Here is a 22447-nt window from a genome sequence, read left to right on the forward strand (position 1 = left end):
TGATTTGGAGAAATGGGTATGTTACATGAAAAACCAAGCTTCAAATGGTGTGTGGCTATCGTTCCATTTTTGCATAAAAGTAAATACGTGTGAATTCATGTATGTATGCGTATGTATAATTGTGTACATATGTACATGTATGAATATATACGTGTGTGTCTGCGCGTGTGGACGTGTGTGTAGGTATGTGTATGTATGAGTATGCGTGTGTTTGTATCCGTGTGTGTGTAGGTGACTAAGGATATTAACAGGAGTTAGCTCTGAGCAGTAGAATTCTAGATTTCCTTTGTACTTTCATACATATATATTGTTAAAAAAATTTTACCAACAGAATGTATAATTTTAGAATCAGAAACATGTCTAAAATATTTTCCTTTTTTAAAAAAAATTACAAGGAATACAAAGTTATTAGAGAAAACTCAGAAAAGCAGAATAAAGAACCCAAGTTCCCCTTGGTTCTATCCCACAAAGACTGTTGCAGGACCACGTTAGCTCATTTGCTTCTGTTTTTTTTTTCCTGTGTCTTTTTTAGGGTATCTGTTGTCACTTGGCATTAAAAATTTCACATCCTGTTTCGTCTCCTTCTTGCATTTTAATGCAAGCATGTGGCCCACAATGCAAAGGCCTCCTCCAGGCCCCAGTTAGCGCCGGTGCAATATTCTAGAACTGTCCTGATTTTCTTAATCCTTTCCTTCCCGTCAGAGGTTGGGCTCATCTCGGACCTTCAGCTGTCATGACTGACACTGTAATGAGCTTCTTTGTCACCATGCTTTTCTGCCTCTGAGCTTCGGGTCAATTCGCGGCAGTTGAATTCGTGGGCTACAGGGAAGGAACACTCTTTAAGTCCTCGGCGCTCATTGCCAACGTGCTCTCTGAAAGGGTGGGCCTGTCTCCGCGACACCAGCCATGCATGGGCCCACCTCAAGAGGCAATTTTCTATTTCATTTTCGAGTAAGACCATTTCCTTTTCTGAATCCTTGCCCTGCAAACTCCGTTTTCCCCACCTCTGTCCTCCCTCCCTGTGGTTTAGTGGACAGAGCGGGTACTGTGGGTTCAGATCGTGACTGACCCTGTGAGTGGCTGTGTGACCTTGGGAAGTCGCTTGACCTCGCTGGGCCTCTATATTCTTCCTCTAGTTCCTGTCTTCCATCCCGTGTAGCTGGAAAGATAAAGCACTTGACCTTGGAAATTGTTATTCTCTGGGACAGCACCAAACCTTTTCCTCCAAGTTTCCCCCAGGGATCTGGCTGGAGAGGCTCCCCTGCTTTGTGAAGGCTGTGTCCTGGTGCCTTCCCTAGCGATTGTTCTCCTGGAGACCTTCCTCTCCCGGGAGAAAGAGCAGGGGCTTGTCGGCTCCCAGGAGGTTTTGTCTTTCCCTTTCTTGCAAATCAGTCTAGAGAAGCTGCATGTGACCTTCTTCCTCCCTGGCCTGCCCAGAGACCACAAGGTTCTTACTGAAGATTCAGGGAAACAGCCCCAGAACCCCTGGGTTCATTCACTCGTTCAGGCATGCATGCATTCATTCATTAGCCCATCATTTAGTCACATATTCCACGAGGGTTGATGGAGGCCTCCTCCTGGATGCCTGCCCTGATGCACGCTGAGAAATGCCATGGAGGGGAGGGGCCGAAGCCCCAGTTCTCTGCTCTGTAGAGTGACACGTTGAGGGAAGCAGGGTGGGACTCTCACAGGCTTCCCGCGGCCCTTTCCATCAAGTGCAGACTGCTTCAGCTTGCAGAGCTCTGCGGGATCCAGCCCTCCTCCACCAGACGGATGCCTGGGCTTCCTGGAACCTTGGCTTGGAAGGCTCCCATGCTCTGCCCTCTTTTCCAGGCTCTTACTTATCCTTGGGTCCCAGCTTAGATCTACCTTCTCCCAGATCCCTTCTAGGACTGTCCAACGTCAGATTGGGTGGCTCCCACGTGTTTCCAGGGCAGCCCCTCCCTTTAAATCTGACCACGCATTCTATGACCTTTGTCCCTTCTCTTGTGAGTCACCCCATCAGACTATAACCTCTTGAGGGCAGGGATTCTGTCTCTCTTATTGAACCGTGTATCTACTTTATCCAAAACAATGCTCAGCATAGAACAGGAGGGTGTATGGAGAATTAGGGCCACGTGAAGTGTAGCCCTCTGAAAGGTGCAGCCCTCAGGCATGCTGGTGGGAGCCCAGGGGGGTAGGATGATGATAGGACGTTTCCTGGAAGAAGTGGGACATGAACTGGCTTCACAGACTGAGCAGGAGTCAGGAGAGCAGAGGGGAGGAAAGGCATTCTGGGTAAAAGAAATGGCACTAGCAGAGACAAGATGGCGGCATGGCATGATAGGTGTAAGGGCATCCCCTTGGCTGGATGGAGGGCTTGGACGGGGAGTGAGTGGGAAAGGTGGGCATTGCAGGTTGTGGGCACAGGGGCTGAAAGTGAAGGGGGCACTCTGGAGAGCAGTGAGGGACAAGGGGAGAAGAATTGAGTGTTGACTGCCAGGGAGACGGTTTGGCCCTGGTCCTGTGGGCAGTAGAGAGACAGCAAGAATTACTGAGCCATAAAGTAGCAGCAGAGCGTGGTGGTGTGAGGTATGATGGACCCAGCTCTGTACAATCAGCCTGGAGACCTGGGTTCAGCCCCGTCTGCCCCTAGCTCTCTGGCCCGGCAAATCTTTTCCATTTCTCCAAGACTCATTTAGTCAACAAAAAATCTTGAGCTCCTTCACGTCAGACACGGTTCTGAGCCCTTGGAATTCAGTGACAGTCACAGCAGACCCAGCTCTGTTCTCACAGAGCTTCCAGTTTTCACAACTGTAAAGCCTGCAGTGAGGATTGTGCCATGAGCGTGGATGACGACTAATAAAATTGTTCCCTAATGTCTGTTTAAACAAACAAACAAAGAAAAAAAATGAGGGGCGCCTGGGTGGCTCAGTCGGTGAAGCGTCTGCCTTCGGCTCAGATCATGATCCCAGGGTCCTGTGGGGCTCCCTGCTCAGCAGGGATCTGCTTCTCCCTCCCCCTCTGCCCCTCTTCCCTCTGCTCATACTCTCTTGCTATCTCTCTCAAATAAATAAGTGAAATCTTTAAAAAAAAAAAAAAGATGACAGATTTCGACTATATGGTCTTGGTAGTAGGAGATGGGATGGCCTATGTGAAGCCATTTGTGGTGGCTACAGAGGTGACAGTGAAGATGACTGTGGCCTCTGAGATGTAGGGAGTCCCCAGAGATGGGGTGGGAGGTGGGCAGGGTGGAGACAATGCATGAGAAGGTCATCTCTTGGTCCGCATGGGACTTCGGTGAGAATCTCTTGAAGGCGGGGCTCCCCCATACCGCCCTTCTGACATCCAGCGCTCGCCTGTAGTGTGCATGATGGCGGAGCCTTAGCAAAGGCGGTGGAGGGAATCATTTAATCTGTGTTAACACCAGCCCACGGCTGCTTCCCAGCCCAGGAAGAAGGCCTCCCTTATCTTTCAGTGAGTCTTGTCGTCCCTAAACCCAGATAAAGTGTTTCAGAGATCGGGAGAGAACAATGAGGATTATTGCTGAAGGAAGCACAGCCCTGGGCAGAGACTGGCTTCCTTCTGGCGGCCTCAGGACCCACCCCCAAGTCCTTCCAGAACGTCGTCGCTGGGCAAGGCCTGGCTTCCTAGGGAGTCAACCACCCCCCTGGCCTTCCAGGGAATGTAACGTATCTGCTACCCAAACTTGATGCAAACTATCCCACCTCACCTCTGTCCTTCTAGAGCCCCATCCGCAAAGGCCCCTGTTCTATCCTGTTAAAAATCCAGAGGTGACAGTGCTCACCTGGTGACCAGGGAAAGGTGAGAGGTCAAGTTGCCTGGAGCTGGCTGTGGGCCGACGGGGCAGAGGGTTGTAGAAATGTATTTGTCCTCCTTACATTTTTCTTCCCGGTTCTCCACAAAATTCTCCCAACTGACTATGCTTGAGAGAATCATTTAAAGACGACATTTTTCATTGACAAGATGTGTAAATAAATGGGTAAAGAAATGAAAATATAAGGGGTATGGATTGTTCCCACATCATGGGGGCTGAGATTTGGGGCTTAGTGCCTGGCACATAGTAGGCGCTCAACGTGTTGGTTGAGTGAGCGACAGGGTGGCATAATGGGTCCCTCCTTTCTCGCCGCCACCCATCTGTCCACGAAGCACTTACTGAGGATTCCCATGCTCTGGGAGCTCGCGATCCAGGCATGCCCGGGCTCCCAGGCCGGAGGGGGAGGCGGCAGGTGTAGGCACTGGAGCCCAACCGAGGAGTGCCACATATATGGGGAGTGTGCTCTCCGGTGGAAGTGAGGAAGGTCTCAGAAAACTGGGTAATGCTGGAGCTGGGTCGTGAAGGGCGGGTAAGCAGTTTGTCAGACTCGGGACAGCGTGCAGACATTCCGGGTCATGGACTCACATTCTTTTCTCCTTCATTTATTCACTCGCTTATCATCCTTCAAATAATGCTTGTCTGTGGCCCCAACCGGATCCAAACCATCACTGCTTCGCCTCTGCTTCTGGAGAATGTTTCCAGAGCACCTACTATGTGCCAGGCCCTGACTCAGTGGCTGGAGATCTGGCAAGATTGTCTCTGCCTCTCTGACACTTACATACAAATACGCTGGTGGAAAGTAAACATAGGCTACAACTCCAAAGGTAAGGCCAAGAGAAAAGTGCCAACAGGTGACAGGGTGAGTGTGGAAGCCATTTTGGTTGGGGTGGTCAATGAGCAAACTCCAGCATGAGCGTCTGGGGGAGGAATGCTCTAGGCAGAGAGGAGGACAAAGGGCAACCCCCTCCCAGATGGGAATAAGCTGGGTGTATTGGAGGAAGAACAGCAACAAAAAACCACTGGAGAATTTTTTTTTTTAAGATTTTATTTATTTATTTGACAGAGAGAGAGAGACAGCCAGCGAGAGAGGGAACACAAGCAGGGGGAGTGGGAGAGGAAGAAGCAGGCTTCCCAGCAGAGCAGGGGCTCGATCCCAGGACCTTGGGATCATGCCCTGAGCTGAAGGCAGACGCTTAATGACTGAGCCACCAGGCGTCCCCAACCACTGGAGAATTTTGAGCAGATAGACGGACAGTACGATCGGATGGATGTTTTAAAAGATTGCTTTAACAAGACGATGATCACCCTTTTTCCTAACAGGCACTCTTTAAAACACATTTGAAGGATGTGCCTGGCTGGCTCAGTCAGAAGCACATGCAACTCTTAATCTCAGGGTTGTGGGTTCAAGCCCCATGTTGGGCGTAGAGCTTAACACACACACACAAAACACTTTGAAAGTTTTTATACCATAAATTAAAAAAAATTTAAACTTGCAAGTGATGCATTTTGTCACTTGCTATATATTGTAGATGTTTTTAAAATATCTTTTCAGGGGCACCTGGGTGGCTCAGTCAGTGAAGCGTCTGCCTTCAGCTCAGGTCAGGATCCCAGGGTTCTGGGATCGAGCACTGCTTCAGGCTCCCCGCTCAGTGGGGAGCCTGCTTCTCCCCCTGCCTGCTGCTCCCCCTGCTTGGGCTTTCATTCTCCCAGATAGATAAATAAAATCTTTAAAAATAAAGAAATAAATAAATAATCTCTGGAAATGTAAAAAACTGCTGTTGTAACTAACTCCTAAACATTTATGACTTACGTGTGAATTCAGGGGAGAATTTGAATTTCTTCATATAATTTATCCTTACTAAAACTTTCCACCCCTAAATGTAACTTTTGGATCAAAATGATCTTCCTTCTGAACAAGTACCAGATTGGCCCCAACTCCTGGTCCTTGGAATGTTTAAAGCTCAAATAGACTTCCCTTTTTAAATTCAAATAAGGTGCATGCCCATGACTGCCTCTTCGCTTCGGAGCTCCACAGTGGACTCCACAGGGCAGTGCTCCACAGAAGACTCGGTCGGGTGTGGGGTGAGGAGTGGGAGAAGGGTGTCCAGGAATTGGGACTTGAGAGAGCAAGACACATGGATCCCAGCCGAGTGGATGCCCTTGCGTTTGCCAGGATCGGGGCACAAATGCTTTAAGATGCTGTCACTTTCGTGACATCTACACAGATGTACCCACATTCCTGGCATGGATGATGGAGAGCAGGGGGACAAGGGAGGGAACTGGGAGACCCCCAAGGCCACAGAAACCATCCCGTGAGTGAGTGCAAGGCGGCCTGGATTAGGGTGGTACCGTGAAGGTGGTGAGCCGTGGTTGAGTTCAGGAAATAGCAGGCTCCCTCCAGGTAACAGAGCCTGGCACGCTTCTTTGGAAAGGTGACCGGTCCCAGGCCTGGTACAAGGAGCAGAGGTCTAGGGACTGAAGGCCTGATCCCACCACTAAGCGCTGTGTGACCTTGACACTTGACAAGTCACTTAACCTCTCTGGGGATCATTTGTCAAGTTGGCCCAGCCTTGCCTCACTGTCAGGGAGCTGTAAAGCTGGGACCAAGGGAGGTGGGCTTTGGAAGGGCCGGCATGCTGGCTTCCTGAGAGACTCCGCTGTCAGACTCAGCCTCGGACTAACCCTGCTTTGTACCTTCAAGGCTTGGGGTCTCAAAGGTTCAAGGTGCTCAGGACCGGTGACTCAGGACCCCAGCTTGGCCGTCGCACCTGGTACTCTTTGAGCTTCCCACAGCCCTAGCTTACCACTCAAGGGCATTTCCTTAATCAGTAATATTGCTCAATTATGATCTGAATGGTCCAATTTATAAGGCAGGGGACAGGCAGAAAGGAAAGAGCTGTCAACAGGCCCCAGGATCTCAGCCCTGTTCAACCTGTTCCTCCCCCACAGAAGCACCTCTGGCCTCAGTTTCCCCTCTTTAGGCCCTGCTCTGTGCCAGGCTGACCTCTGAAGGCATGCTCCTGAGGTTCTAATGGGGAGACTGTAGACCCACAAGGTATCCAAAGCCCTACTATGTGCAAAGCCTGGCTGCCCATGGGGGCTGCAGGACTAGGAAGCCCCCTCTCCCCCGCCAACACACACACAGAGGCACATACTGTCCAGGGTAAGGAACAGTTTTCGAAACCCAGTGCTAGCAAGAGTTTTGGCAAGCTTCCAGATAGGGGTGTGTGTGTGTGTGTGTGTGTGTGTGTGTGTGTGTGTGTATGTGTGTGTTGCAGCAGTGGGGAAATTCAGGTACAGGAGCCTGAATGGCATAGTGCACGCCGGCCTGAGAACTGAGATTCTAGGTCTGAATCCCTTATCTTCTGGGGTGTGACCTTGGGCAAGGCTCTCAACCTCTCCAAGTGACTGGTTCCCCATTGGTACAAGAGAGGCAATAATCTAGATTGGTCTCGAGATCGCAAAGGGCCCTTTCAGCTCCGATGGTTTCTGTTTTACTTTCCTAGGTCACACGACTGTGTGCTACTCCCTGCTGGGATGGAGTTTTCCCAGGAGAGGGACTTCAGTTTCTCTTTCCTATCAGGTGTGGGACCCCCTGCCCAATGGGTCCCTAACCCCCATGTTGACTGACCCTCTAACCCACGATAAAACTGGGGACCCTAGTTGGGTGGGGTGACCAGATATTCCCGATCGCTTTCACAAGTGTCCTGGTCAGACAGATAGCCTCGCCTCTGTTGTCCTGCCCGCCACTCCCTTGCAGTGTATTCAATAAACTTCAGCCTCCTTAAAAACAAAATGTATCCTGGTCAGGATGATACCTCGATACATCCACTGTAGGTGGTAGGACCCACCCACAGCTCACCTTTGAAGGCCCACAGAAGGCTAGACTCCAGCGTCATCCTGAATGAGGAAGGGAAATTGAGGGAGTAATGCCAGATCAGCTGACTCATGGGGCACCCATCCCCCAGCACACCTGTGGGTCCTGATCCACCCACTCAAAGCCTTTTCCAGAAATACCAGCTGTGACCGGCCGAGGCACACGGCAGCTTCCCACCTTGCTGTGAGGCCTGATATCTGTAAACTTCCAGACCCAAGCTTGGTAATCACTCCTCTTTCCTTAGGCAAGATTCCTTAGGCTCTCGAGATTAAATAAAATCCCAAATTGATTTTTTGTTAGCAGATTAGACCTAGGGCAAAGTCCAAAGCACTGGAAAAAGAATTGTTCGGGGAGTCAGGAAACTGGGGTTCTGCCATAGCTGTAGAGCCCCTTACTGGATGACCTTGGAGGAATCACTCGTTCCTCTGGGCCTCAGTTTCCCCTTCTGTACAAGAAGACCATTGCCCTAGGGGGCTCTCTGAGGAATTGTAAATTCTATTTTAACTGGTTTTGGTGTCTCAGGGCAGGGTCTCCTCAGCCTGCCTTGTGCCTGCCACACACACAAGGGTCTGCTGAGCCTCTTGCTGATGGTCAGAGGCCAGAAACCCAAGGGAAAGGTAGTTTTGATTGTCTCTCATTTTCTGGAAGTGGTGACACTAGACCAAGATCTGTGGCTTAGTATGACCCCAGGCCTCCTCAGCAGCCCAGATGCAGACAGTTTTATGGAGGGCTGAGCCCTGTGGCCAGACGTCCTACCCAAGCATGTGACCCAGACAGCTGCAGGCTGAGGCTTACAGTGAAGTTTCCCAAGGCTGTGACTCCCTGTGGGGGCCTGGAGGCCCAGGAAGCCCAGGGTGGGTGTGAAGAGGGCCGTGGAGGGGCTGCATTTGTCCCAGGAGGGTAGGCACTGATCTTTCCAGGCCCTGTAAGTGAGGCCTTGCCTAAAGCGAGTGAAGGTCCCTTGCCTTTCTATAGTTCTCAGATGAGGTTTTTATGAAGCCTTAGAAGAAAAGGATTTTTACTTCCTTCTTTGTGCTTTTCCACATTTTCTCAATTATCGACTGCACATATACTGCTTTGGTAATCAGGAAAGAAAGCCAGACAGACAGCCAGCGAGAGAGGGAACACAGCAGGGGAGTGGGAGAGGAAGAAGCAGGCTCCCAGCGGAGGAGCCCGATGTGGGACTCGATCCCGGAACGCTGGGATCACGCCCTGAGCCGAAGGCAGACGCTTTAACGACTGCGCTACCCAGGCGCCCCCCACCTGGTACTCTTTGAGCTTCCCACAGCCCTAGCTTACCACTCAAGGGCATTTCCTTAATCAGTAATATTGCTCAATTATGATCTGAATGGTCCAATTTATAAGGTTTTTAGTGCCATTCCTGACGCCATCAGCACCCTCTGCTTTGCTCATTTCAGGATTTGTTCTAGGGAGCCCAGCACTGGGTGGTGGACAGGACATGGGCTTGAGAGTCAGACAGACCTGGGCTGAAAGGCTGGCCCCACCATTTCCCAACTGTGTCCTTGGACGAGTCACCCACATTTTCGGTGCCCCAGTTTCCTTCTAAAATGAGAATAGGGGCGCCTGGGTGGCTCAGTCAATTAAGCCCCTGACTCTTGATTTCGGCTTGGGTCATGATCTCAGGGTCGTGAGATGGAGCCTCAGGTCAGGGTCTGGGCTCAGTGGCGAGTCGGCTTGGTGTTCTCTCTCCCTCTCCTCCTTCCTTCCATCCCCCTGCTCTCTCTCTCTCTCAAATAAATAAACAAATCTTAAAAAAAAATAAAATGGGAATAATAATAGCCGTCAATCTTAATGAGCATTTAGCAGGTGCCAGTCACTGCTCTAACCACATTACATGTATTTACTCATTTGATCCTCACGTCTCTGTAAGGAAGGCACTACTATTAACTCTATTTTACAAATGAGGAAGTGGAACACAGTGAGCTCAATGTCTTGCCCGGGTCATCCGCTAGTTCATGGTGGAGTTGGGATTGAGCCCAGGCCATCCAACCTCAGGGCCTGGAGGATCCTGACCTCCTAGCCACATGGGCTTGTAGGCCACGGAAGTTTCTGTGAGACGGAGTGTGCAGAGGGCACAGAGCCCTGCACGCGATAGGGTCACAGGCCCTCCTCTCCCTCCTTCCAGGGTCAGACAGAGTCCATGCGAATGTCCAGCCTCCTGGGGGTCTCCGACTACTGGGGGAGCACTGGTCTTCTGAGCCACTGTGTCACCGCAGGGGTCCAGACCTGGATGGGGCCTGGACGGCCTGTACCCCAGCCTCTCACCATCCCTCCGTCCCATCGGTGATGGCGACAGCACAGCCAGGGAGGCAAGGCCCTGCAGCTCAGTTGTGATGGGCAGGAAGCAGGAACCAGGTCTCCTGAGCCCTACCAGGGGGCTTTCTCTGGGCCACAGCCTTCTAGACCAGGAAAAGCCCCTTGGGGAAGCAGGGGGTAGGCTCCCACCATCTTGAATCTGGCTGTAGTCAGAGGCTCTCTTACCCCCTGCTGGGCTGACTGGGATGGGGGATGGGGGAGCTGCGGGAGCACCTGCAGTGTGTAGACAGAGCAGAGGAAGTGAGAAAGCCTGCTGAGCAGCAGCTGGCAGGGCAGGGTTGGTGGCAGTGGGCTGGGGACTTCTCCTTCCCTTGGCATTGACATCCCCAGCCACTCCAGCAACTGCAGACCCCTAGCCCTGCCACCAGCACGGGCAGGGGTGGGGTGAGGTGGTGGTGACCATGGTGATGGGGCTGTGGGGTCAGTACATCTGGGGGGATTGTTGCTTTAAGTACTGGGAGGATCCAAAACCGTGGGGGCAGATATTGGCCCATCTGTGCGGGAAGGGGTGGGGGACAACATGCAGGCTCTGGGGCAGTTTCCCCACTTTCTTCGTTCACTTGAGGAAGCCTCCTCCTCTCGCTCTTAGTAAGTAATAAGGAAGCAAAACCCCACACCATCCCCCACGTGTAACATCCCCCTGCTCCTCGCTCTGTCTGCGCAGTGCTGACGCGGGCCAGGCCTGTGTGGGATGCTTCACGTGCCCCCTCTCATCCCATTCTCACAGCAGTCCTGGCATGCGGCTGCATCCATTCTCCCCATTTTCTGGATGAGGACACTGAGGCTTGTCCAGGCTCTCACGGTTGGGAGAGCAAGTGATGGAGCTGGGACTTGGACCTTGGTGTCTCTTCTCCTGGACATTTTAGAGCCAAGATTGTTTAGGCTTTTTTTTTTTTTTTCCTTTTAAAGGAAAATATTTTCTTAAACAATTAAAAGATATTTTTACAAAACAGCTTGAAGATATAATTCACCTACCATATAATTTACATGTTATGGTACATAACGTGTATGGTATACAATATCTGGTGTATCATATAATTCACCGGCTGGTAGTATAGACACAGAGCTGCACAACCATCGTCACCGTCACCAGCTCTAGAGCAGTTTCAGGACATCGTTACTTGCCAAAGAGAGCCTGCTCTCCTTAGCTCTCATCCCCAATTCTCCCATCCTCTTCAGTCTCTGGCTATCACCGACCTCTGTGGATTTGCTTACTCTGGACATTTCCTGCAAAGGGAGCCATATAATACGTATGGTTTTAGGACTGGCCTTTTTCGACTGGCTGCTTTCACTTGGCCTGATGTTTTCGAAGCTCATCCATGTTGTAGCCCGTGTCCGTGGTTCCTTCCTTCTTATCGTTGAGTCACAGCATGCTGTATGGACGTACCACAAGGTGTTCACCCATCCAGCAGGCAGTGGCATTGGCGTCGTTCCCTCTTTGGGGCTATTATGAATAACGCTGCGACGAACACATGCGTGCACATTTTTGGGTGGACCTATGTTTTCAGTTCCTGCAGGTGTATCCCTAGGATCACATAGTAACTGTTTAAAATTTGGAGGACCTGCCAGCCTGTCTTCCGCCGCGGCTGCACCACTTCACATTCCCACCAGCAGAGTAAGAGGGCTCCGATTTCCCCACATCCTCCCCAACACTGGTTACTATCTATCTTTTTGGTAATACAACCCTCCTAATGAGTGTGTGGGGGCATCGCAGTGTGGTTTTGATTTCCGTTTCCCTGACGACTCATGATGTTGAGCTTCTTTTCTGATCACTAATGACATTGACCACTTTTTATAATAGTTTTCATCTTCTTTCTTTATGTTTTAAGAATATTTATTCATTTATTTTGGGGGGAAGGGGCAGAGGGAGAGAATCTCAAGACCCCAAATGGGCTCCATCTCACAACCCATGGGACCATGACCCCAGCCAAAATCTCTAGTGCGACCCTCAGCCAACTGAGCCACCCAGGCGCTCTGATCTTTGTTTTTTTAAGATGGACCCGAGCACCTGGCGGGCTCAGTCAGTAGAGCGTGGGACTGTTGATCTCCGGGTTGTGAGTTCAAGCACCATGTTGGGTGTGAAGTATACTTAAAAAAAAACAAACAAACACCTATTTTTTTTAAAAATAGGAAATGCGTTTATGTGGTTTCTCAATGAATTCTAAAGGAGGTTTAGTAAAAAATTTCCACTCCACTTGCCCTGAATTCCTCCAGAGATATTCTATGTAAATATGAAAAATGCGGACAAACTGTCTTTTCTTTACACAAATGGAGCCTATTAAACAACTTCTCTGTACTTCGATTTTCCACTTATATCATTACTGATTTCGACATTGCTTTAGTGCCACCGGAACCATTGGCGATCCCAGTGCATCTGCAGGACCGTGAGCCTTTAATTTTCTTTGGGGGCAAATCAGGATCAAGCCCTTCGTCAGGCTCCCTGCTCAGCGGGGACTCTGCTTCTCCCTCTCCCTCTGCTTCTCCCCTGCTCATACTCTCTCTCTCTCTCTTGCTCGCTCACCTCTCTCTCAAATAAAAAAAAAAATCTTTTTAAAAAGCACATTAAAAAGTCTTAAAAACTAAATTAATAGACTTCATTTTCTAGAGCAGTGGAGTTTCTAGAAACTCGAGCCCATAATAGAGTTCCCATATGCCCCTTCCCTCCCCTCCCACTTTCCCCACTATTACTGTCCTGCATTCCTGTGGTACCTTCGTTACAATGAATGAACAGATATTGATACACTATTATTAACTAAAGTCCGCAGTTTACATCAGGGTTCACTCTCTGCGGTGCCCTTTTAACAAATGCAGAATGTCACATATCCACCATTACAGTATCTTACAGAATAGGTTTACTGCCCTCAAAAGCCTCTGTGTTCCACCTTTCATCCCCCACCCCCCACTTCCCCCAGCCACCACGAACCTTTCTACTGTTGCTCTAGTTTTGTGTGACAAGGCTTTGAAGGGGAAGCCCTCCCTGTTCAAGTCCTGCTCCCAGCTCCAGGGAGGGGCTAGACCCCCCTCAAAGGCTGGGGTGGGGGCCTGCTGAGAACTGTCAATGACAAAACTGAAACAATTTAATAATGAGTCCGATGTCCTTTATTCAAGAGAAAACAGTGCAGGGATTGGGCAGCAACAGTGCCTCGCAAGCAGCGGAACTCCCTTCCGGAGGGATTTGGGAGAAGAGCTGGTTTTCTAGACTTAAAAGGGACAAAGAGGAAACAGGGCATGATTGGCTGGGAGGTTGGGATTTCTTTCTAAAGCTGGCAGATCCTGTTTCCTAGGATACAGAAAGCTAGCTAAAGCGGAGCTGGAGGCCCACGACTGGTGTATGTTTCCCCCACAGGTGTTTCCCATAAGGGCAGGCTGATTTAGGTTTCAATTTGTGACTTAGGCCTCCCTTTTGTGGGTTGCAATATATACGAAGTAACTTTATCAGAACTGACCTTGGAGAGCCTCTGAAGGAGTCAGGCACTGCACGGGGGTCCCCTTGGTGAAGGATTCTGGTCTCAAATTTATTTATTTATTTACAATTTTATTTAAGATTTTATTTATTTATTTATTTGTCAGAGAGAGAGAGAGAGCGCGCACAAGCAGAGGGAGCAGCAGGCAGAGGGAGAAGCAGACTCCCCACTGAACAGGATGCTTGATGTGGGGCTCGGGGTGGGATCATGACCTGAGCCGAAGGCAGATGCTGAACTGACTGAGCCAGCCAGGCGTCCCTCGGGTCTCAAATTTAAAAGTGTCATTACCAAGCATACCTTTGTGATCCTCCGTGGAGACGAGGGGAGAAGAGATTGCTCAGAAATTGCCAGCCCTGTCTCCTCTCAGAAAAGGGGGGTGTTCACCCATCTGAATCTCTACCCAGATTGCCAACTTCGAGGACAGAAAGACATCTGTGCTGTCATACAGTTGAATTTGTGCTTGAAAAGGCAAATTTGACCTTGAAACAGGCTTACGCCTCCCAGAGTCACAAGGATTCCTTCTGTGGGCACGGCTTTCTCCAACTGGTTGCACAGTGTCACAGTCTTGACGTTACGGTGGTCCGAGGGTCTTGGTCCACCTGGCCAAGTGAGAAGTTTAATATTTTCAGGGCCCAGAGTTGATGAGGGTCATGAACAAACTCATGCGTCTGATCGACAAACCAGACCAACAGTCTTCACCTTGAGAAATCGCCGTGTTACCTGAATGCGATCATCTCGCCGGCTGAGCAGCTCGTTCTCCTCTGCCGTCAGGCCGGTCGGGCAGGTTACCAAGTCTGCCCGGGGCGTGTGGCGCCTGAACATGGAAGGGTGGTTGCTTGATGGCATCAGGCCCTGACAGCCCTGCTGCATCTCTGTAGTTGGCGTCTGCCGGCCCTGGACGGGAACATGAGCGCTCTAGCCAAGGCACTCCGGGCAATTCTGGGCATTCTCCGCGGAGGCAGTGTGGCCTGGGCTTGAATCCTGGTTCTGCCGGAATCAGGGATATCCTAGGCAAGTCAGCCTCCCGAGACTCAGTTTCTCTATCTGTGAAATGGGCACAATTAATTTCTGATTTAAAGATTTGAGATCACGGATATAGACTGGTCAGTAGAGAGCCTGGGATATTACAGGCGGTCTATTAATGCCAGCTATTGTTGTTACTGCTATTACTCTCTAATGTCAGTTTGCCTTTTTGATTCTTCTCTCCCTCCCCTGCTAAATTCCAAGTTCCTTAGGAAGATTACTTTTTTTTTTTAGATTTATTTATGTATTTATTTGAGGGGGGGGGAGAGAGAGAGAGTGCTCAGGGGGAGGGGCAGAGAGAGGCTACTTTGCACTGAGCATGGGGCTCGATCCCATGACCCTGAGATCATGACCTGAGCCGAAACCAAGAGTCCGGAGCTCAGCCGACTGAGTCACCCAGGCACCCTAGGAAGCTTTACTTTTTAAAGATAAGCTCTTGTAGTCAATTTGATAATAGCCCAGTTCTTGCTTTCCCTTTCAGGTTCAGAAACTACTCCGTCTAATCTCATCCTTGCTGTTGTTCACTCTCCAAGCCTGGCCCAGAGCAAGGGCCCAGGGTGCGCTAGAAGCTGGAGGAGGGAAAGGATGCCTGAGGCTAGTGGGGGCAGGGAGCGTCCCTGGAGGTGGAAGCAGCAGGTCCTTGAAATAAAAGGGAGGCTTTGGTGGGTGCTCAGCACGGAGAGATTAAGCTGGTAAATCGAGAGGGCTGGAATTTCAGAGAGCTGGTTCTGGTCCCAGTTCTGTTATTTCCTGGCCGTGTGACTGGCTAAGTCACTTCCTCTCTTTGGGTTTACTCAAGTTCTCATTCTGTATTCACTGATGGATGGCAGAGGTCTGAGAACCTCCTGAAAACAGTGCAAAATGTTGTGTCTGAGCGCTTTTTGGCCGAGTGTTCACGGCTCTCAGCAGATTCTCCAAAGGCTGTGACCTCACAGATGTGCGGATTTTTCTTCCAGTGACTCAGCACTCCTCGTGGGCTCTGCTGCCCACTGCTGACTCACCGGCACCAGCTCTTAGCAGCCCTGTCTGAGATCCCCAAGAGAGCATCTGATTGGCTCTGCCAGGCACAGGGAACCATGAGGACACCTGTGGGCAGAGTTCTGGGGCCTGGCCCTGTCCTGGGGGCTCGCCAGCCTCCAGAATAGACTGGCTGCCTGGGACTGTGCTCAGCCCCAGCCCAGAGGGTGGCAAGGCCTCGAGGTTCCCAATGTGACTCTGGCTTCCGCAGAGGGGGTAAGATAACATCGGGCCCCTTGTGAGGCCTTTCCATTCAGCCTGGGTCTTTCCATTCAGTGTCCTCAGCCCCTAGTCCAGTGCTTGGTAAACGCTAGGTGCTCCATAAAGACACTGCTTAACCACCACGAAGACGGGTACTTGACAAGCAAAGGACAGTGGGAGCAGTGAGGAAGGGGATCTTGGCTGTCTCCTAAACCATAGGAAAGGCTTCCCTCTGCGAGTATCATCTTAACTGGGTTATGAAGGTTAAATGAAAGTTCACTAGGGCAAACAATCTGAGGTAGGGAAGGGCCAAAGAGTTGTGAAACTGCCTGGCTTATTTAGGCCGCCATGAGAGTGGGGCAGTGGCTGGAACCATGGGGTGGAGGGAGGTGGAGGGAATGAGATTGCACAGATGGGGTGGGGCAAGGCCTTGCCTTCTGAAAGGAAATGTCAGCGTAGGAGGAGACATCAGACGCAGGGATGGAATAGTGGTGCAGTGTACAACCAGATCTTCCTTTCAGGGCTAAGGAAGTCAGCTCTCTGCTGCCTGGAGGGCTGCCTGCTGGGGTCTCCCAGCCGCGCACTCACCTCAGTCTGCTCAGGCTGCTGTAACACGATGCCACAGACTGGGGGTCTTAACAGACATTCATTTGCTCACCGTTCTGGAGGCTGGAAGTCTAAAATCCAGGTTTCTGCTAATATGATTTCTATTTTTTGTTTTAATTTTACTTATTTCTTTGGCAGAGAGAGAGAGACAGCCAGCGAGAGAGGGAACACAAGCAGGGGGAGTGGGAGAGGAAGAAGCAGGCTTCCAGCGGAGGAGCCTGATGCGGGGCTCCATTCCAGAACGATGGGATCATGCCCTGAGCCGAAGGCAGACGCTTAACGACTGAGCCACCCAGGCACCCCATCTGGTGGGAGCTCTCCTCCTGCTTTCTCACTGTCTCCTCACATGGTCTTTCTTCAGTGCGTGCAGGGGAGAGTGGGGCTGAGGGGTGCAGGAGCAAGCTCTCCAGTGTCTCTTATAAGGACAATAATCCTATAGGATCAGGGCCCCACCCTTACAACCTCATTAATCTTAATTACTTCCTCAGAGGCCCCAAATCCAAATACAGCCACACTGGGGGGGAGGGTTAGGCTTCAATATTTTAATATATGAATTTTGTGTGTGCGTGTGGGGCAGACACAAACATTCAGTGCATAATAGCTCCTCTTCAGGACTTGCCCTCGGTCAAACAGAACTCCTGGCTCAAGGTTACCCCTCTCCCGGGGGCAGTATTACGTTGAGGTATAAGGGCCGTTCCCCTTGCTTCAGTTGAGGACGATTCAATATGGGGTAGGCTGAGGGCTCTGTTGCAGTCACTGCCCTTCGATTTCCCCCTCTGCCCCAGCTTGCTGCCTTACTGCCTCAGAAGTGCGATCCTGAGAGCATGCCCCAGTAAACTTCGGCCCACGTATCTCCGTGTCAGAGAGTGTGTCCCAGGGGACCCCAGCTGTGACGGATGGCAAAAGCAGGTGGAGTACTGAGTTGAGGAGGCTTTGGAGGTCACATTCTAGTAGTGATTCCTCCATGTGAAGAAGTGGGCATTGGGGGGGGGGGACACCTGCATGGCTCAGTCGGTTAAGCGTCTGCCTTCGGCTCAGGTCATGATCCCAGGGTCCTGGGATGGAGTCCCACACATTGAGCTCCCTGCTCAGAGGGGAGTCTGCTTCTCCCTCTCCCTCTCCCTCTGCCACTCCCCCTGCTTGTGCTCTCTCTCTCTCCCTCCCTCTCTAATAAATTAACTCTCAAAAAAAAAAAAAAAAAAGAAGTGGGCATGGGGACCATGGACTGAATGGTCAGCATCCCTGAGGGGTGGTGCTGTGTCACTGATGCCAAGGGGGGGGGAGTTGTAGGAAGGAGAAACAGACCAACAGTGTCAGAGCCCGAAGGGAATGAGAGGGGGGACTTTCCAAGTAGGAATTTACAATCTGATTTCAGAAAGCCATTCGGTGGAGGGCTGGGCTGGGTTAGAGTTAGGCCGGAGGGAGAGCCCGGGACATGGTGAGTGTAGGCGACTGTTTCAAAGAGCAGCGGAGGGGAGGTGAGAAAAAGCACAGAGCTGAAGTGAAAATCAGGAGCGAGAAAAGATTTCTTTTGGATGGGAGAGCCTTGGGTGTACTTGTAATCCGAGGATGAAGGGTCAGTGGCAAGGCGGGAGACTGAAGATAGAAAAAAGGAAAGCACCCTGATGGAGCAAAGTGCTAGAGAGGTGACATTAAAAATATGGAACAATTGCTAAGGCACAGGTGAGGAACAAGAATGAGGTCACAGGAGCTGATCGGCAAAAGCATAGGAGGGCTTAGCAGCTAATGTTTGGCCTCCTACAGAGAAGAAAAGGCATTTCCTCCTCCGAGATAGAAGGAAAAGGTAAATTGGAAATGAGCATGAAGCTAAAGATGAGGTATGGGCTTGAGCATCACTGAGGAGATCTAGAATGTAACAGAAACTTGAGACAAAGAAAGCTTAAACAAGATATGGGTGTGTTTACATAAATAAAGTTTGGAGGTGGACCGCATAGAGCAGCTGTAATCACCAAGCAGCCAGGCTCTTATCTTGCTGCTTTGTCATCCTTACGAGGGCTTCCACCTCAGGGTCCATGATGGACTCTTGGGCTCCTGCCGTCATGTCTGCAATCCAGGTAGCATGAAGAAGAAAGGAGTTTGTAGCCAGGACTGGCATTTCACTGGTACAAATCAGTAGAGCTTTTTCAGTAGTAAAATTATTATTATTATTTTTTAAAGATTTTATTTATTCGACAGAGATAGAGACAGCCAGCGAGAGAGGGAACACAAGCAGGGGGAGTGGGAGAGGAAGAAGCAGGCTCATAGCGGAGGAGCCTGATGTGGGGCTCGATCCCATAACGCCGGGATCACGCCCTGAGCCGAAGGCAGACGCTTAACCGCTGTGCCACCCAGGCGCCCCGTCAGTAGTAAAATTATTGAAATACTTCTCCACCAGCTGGTAATAGCTGATGACTCCCTCATGCCCACCTCCCTGTCCCCCCAACTCATCCCCTGGCTCAGCTGGGACTTTTCATGGCATTCCCCCAGCACTCTGGCCAGATGTGGCGTATCCATTGTTAAATATTTGCACTGGATGTGACTCTTCAAGAACAGTACCTAGAATTCAAAAAATGGGCACTTGTGCTTTTATCACATTGGCCAGAATCCTATGGTTGCAAGGGAGGTTGGGAAATGTAGTCTTTATTCTGGGTGGCCATGCACCTCGCCAGAAATGGGGGGGCGGGGTAGTTGACTACTAACTATCAAAATCAAGGAAAAAGAGCCGAAGGATACTAGGAGACAATAGCAGGCTCGACCACATGGGAGGGCTCTGTAGGTACCCAGTAGCACAGAGGGCTTGTGAGCCTAGCTGGAATGGTTGATTCTGCAGCCAGTATCTCAGGTGGGGATAGAAGAGAAGAAATCAGAGGCTGGGAATTGGTGGGTGGGTGGGTGACTGAAGTGTGAGGGGGAGAGGGGTGCCTGGGAAGGGCTGATATCTGAGCGGCTGCCTGAGGGGTCCAGAACAGGCAGAAAAGCAAAAGCAGGCAGGGGAGGCTGAAGGCTGCAGGTCTTGATGAGGGAGAGGCTGGAGGAAGAGAAGCCTGACGTGGTTGTTTGAGACACAGAGGCGGTGGCGCAGGAGGCTTCCAGGGCAGGATGAGGTTCCATGGTGGCTGTTTGGGGAGCCGAGTGGGTGAGCTGGGCCTTCATGGCGGATGCCTCTGTTAAATCAGCTGTCTTGGCCATGGACCCTTTCAGGGGTAGAAACAGTAACAGATGGAAGCCCTCTGGGGCCGAAAGTGGAATCCAGGTGGATCTGGCAGGTGGGGGTCTTGACAGATCTCAGGCACTGAAAGTGGGGCCTCGTGAGGAATTGAGACCCAGAACTGGAAAAACCATCGGGATCGCTGCTGAGATTTCCAGTATGGCTCACATTTCTGAGGAAAAAGATCTTTTCAGTTTTCTGAAAACTTGAGCTCAAAGGAGGGAGGAAATGAAGGGGATTTTCTTTTCTCTTTAAAATTTTCCCGTAATCTTTTTCTTTAAAAAATTGAGTAACACATGGACATCGAAATGAGTGAGGTAGTGCAGAGATGAGTTAATCCCAGTCAGCAGGCTCTCTTCCCACCTCCGATTCTCTGTTCCTTTCCTCACCAAAAGTCCTACCGTTTCAAAGGGAGAAGGGCAGGAGGGCCTCACTGCCTCACTGCCCCTGGGCACGCCTGGACCGGGGGACCTGAAGCTCCCTCGCCCGCTCTGCATTGCCCTCTGGGAAGTCAGTGGCAGGGCTTGAGGTGGACCACGGGGCTTGGACCCTGCTCTGCCGGTATCTTCCTGGAACCCACTGCCCTCCGAGGCCTGTTGCGTACCAGTGCTTGCTCCTTCTATCTCCTGTTTCAAATGCACTTCACGTATCAGTGTTTTGTCCAGGCCAGCTTCCTTAGTTAGCCATCATTGTTCAGCATTTGGGATCTTTCCAGTATCCACTGTTATAAAGGGTCCTTCTGTGACTAGTTTGGATAAAACATTTCTTAGTTCTGGATTATTTCCCGGAAGAGGGGGCTATACAGCTAGGAATGGTACTGCAGGGTCAAAGGGTCCAAACAGTCCCATAGCTCTTTGTTGCCTGTGCACAGATGGCTCAGAAGGTATTTTAAGAGATTTAAGCATCTACTGACTTGGTAAAAAAGAACAATAATCTGCTTACTGTTTTTTATATTCGTCATTACAATTCTGTCCTTACAGGGAGGGAGATGGATGCAGGATCATATTTTTGTGTTCCAGGCATGCAAATGAAGGTAACAAAAATGCATCTCAAAAACATTGACTTATCCCTCTGGTTATGAGAAAGGGGGATATTAAAAAAGAGTTGTGGTTGGTTCACTCTGTCATTAAGCAGCTCTGAGAGCTCAGTAACTCCACCAAAGTGAGAGCATATGATCGGAAGGTCTCTAAGCTTCCTTTTGGCGTGGAGTCTTGTCATTTCTGTATGGCACACAGGGATGCTTTGCTGGAGGTGAGAGACAGGGCTGTGTCCTTGAGCCCCACTTCCCCTGCGTTTATCTGGCTATTGGGGGTGATTGGCCCTGTGCTTGTGCCTGGACCGAGGAAGCCTGCAACTGGGGCAGCCACGCAACCATTTGGCCACGGAGGCCAACCAGTGAGGCATCCAGTTTAGATCAAATCTTTTCCCAACTTTGCTCAGCCCTCTCACATCGCCCACTGCGGTGCACACTTCCCCATCACCCACTGTGGTGCATACTTCCCTGTCAGCTCCCCAGTGGGAAGTAAGAACCACAGTGTGGGGGTAGCGGTGGAGGAGGCCTACCAAAAGCTCTGAGAACTGTCTGTGGCCGGTTCCAGTTCCTAAAGGAGGAGTACACATTGTTGGAGGCAGATGGAACCCTGGGTTTGCCCCTCTCTGGTGAGGCGTGACCTTAGATAAATGTCTTTCCCTTTCCTGGTCCCCACTTCCGCTTTGGTATAATGATGGAATGGGACTAACTGACCTTTAAGGACCTGCCTGCCCTAATAGGCTGACATTTCCCTCCTATCTTCCCTTGGACTAGGAGGTACTTGTCCCTTGGGAGAGGGCAAAGGTGGGGTGAGACCTCTGCTCAGAACCAGACTGGGTCAGCCACAGGTAGAGGGCAAGTGGTTTGGTGTGGGCCACCCGGGCCTTTCTTATTCTGGAATGAGATGAAGGTTGAGGGCTGCACAGTGTGGGGCCACTTCCTTCTCCAACAAGGCCTCTGGCTGGTGCACAGCCAGGTTCTCAGATTCCAGCTTCACTTCTCCAATGGCCGAGGCACTTCTTATTCTTCCCCATCTTGCCCTCCCCTTTGTCCAAACCCAGGACAAACCATGGTAGGACCTCGGGAGGGACTGTATTTAATACTGAAAACTTGTCTGAGGAGAAGCGGTTGTGGATATGAAATGTTAACAAGGGAAATCAGGGCCCAGAGTGAAGCTACACGCTGGCCCTAACTAGGTAACCACATATTCGTCATTTAGGAGACAATGTGGGCAGGGCGGTGGGCTTGAATAATGACCTTGAGAACTTAGATCAAGTCGTTAACCTTTCTGAGTTTGGATTCTCACCTGAAAAATGGAATAGAAATAATAATAGAATATTATTTCTATATAATTTCTATAATAACAGAAAATGGTAACTCAGAAAAAATGTGAGGCTTAAAAGATTATTAATACATATAAAATCTCTAATGTTGACTTATTCAATTACTAGTTTTCTTTTTGGACGACCTCTCCTCTTCCACCACACGTTTTTCCCCTCCCCGCCCATTCCCCCCCCCCCCCCCCCCGTTCCCGTCCTCTCCCATTCACCGCGCCCCGCCCGCATCGCGTGCTCTCCTCCTCTCTCCTCGCCGCCTCCAGTCGCGCAGGCGCCCTGAGCCGCGCTGAGTCAGGCTGCGGGGAGAGCTCAGGCAGGCCTGGCCGGGGCGGAGTTTGCGCCTGCGCGGTGCACAGCTTCGGGGCGGGGCAGGTTTATAGCCGCAGAGGATCAGCTGACGCTCTGCATTGCAGACTGCGGAGTCGGGCGTCGCCATGTACACTCTCTTCCTCCTGGCCAGCCTTCTGGGCGCGGGTAAGCCCTGAGACCCCCCCCTAGTCTGGGGAAGGGGTTCCCCGCAGAACGCGGCC

At 50.8% G+C, this 22447-nt stretch overlaps 1 protein-coding gene across 2 annotated transcripts in view; it reads left to right on the forward strand.

Moving 5' to 3' along the window:
* Positions 1-22247: 22247 nt before the first annotated feature.
* The window catches only part of PSAP (prosaposin), a 32597-nt gene continuing 32397 nt past the window's right edge, over positions 22248-22447 (forward strand). For both annotated transcript variants that reach the window (XM_057308496.1, XM_026504414.4), the window contains exon 1: positions 22248-22391. In XM_057308496.1, the coding sequence (XP_057164479.1) occupies positions 22352-22391 (40 nt within the window). In that variant the 5' untranslated portion in view covers positions 22248-22351. The remainder of the gene's footprint in view (positions 22392-22447) is intronic.

This window comes from Ursus arctos, unplaced genomic scaffold (genome assembly GCF_023065955.2).
Source record: "Ursus arctos isolate Adak ecotype North America unplaced genomic scaffold, UrsArc2.0 scaffold_7, whole genome shotgun sequence".
Classification (NCBI taxonomy): domain Eukaryota; kingdom Metazoa; phylum Chordata; class Mammalia; order Carnivora; family Ursidae; genus Ursus; species Ursus arctos.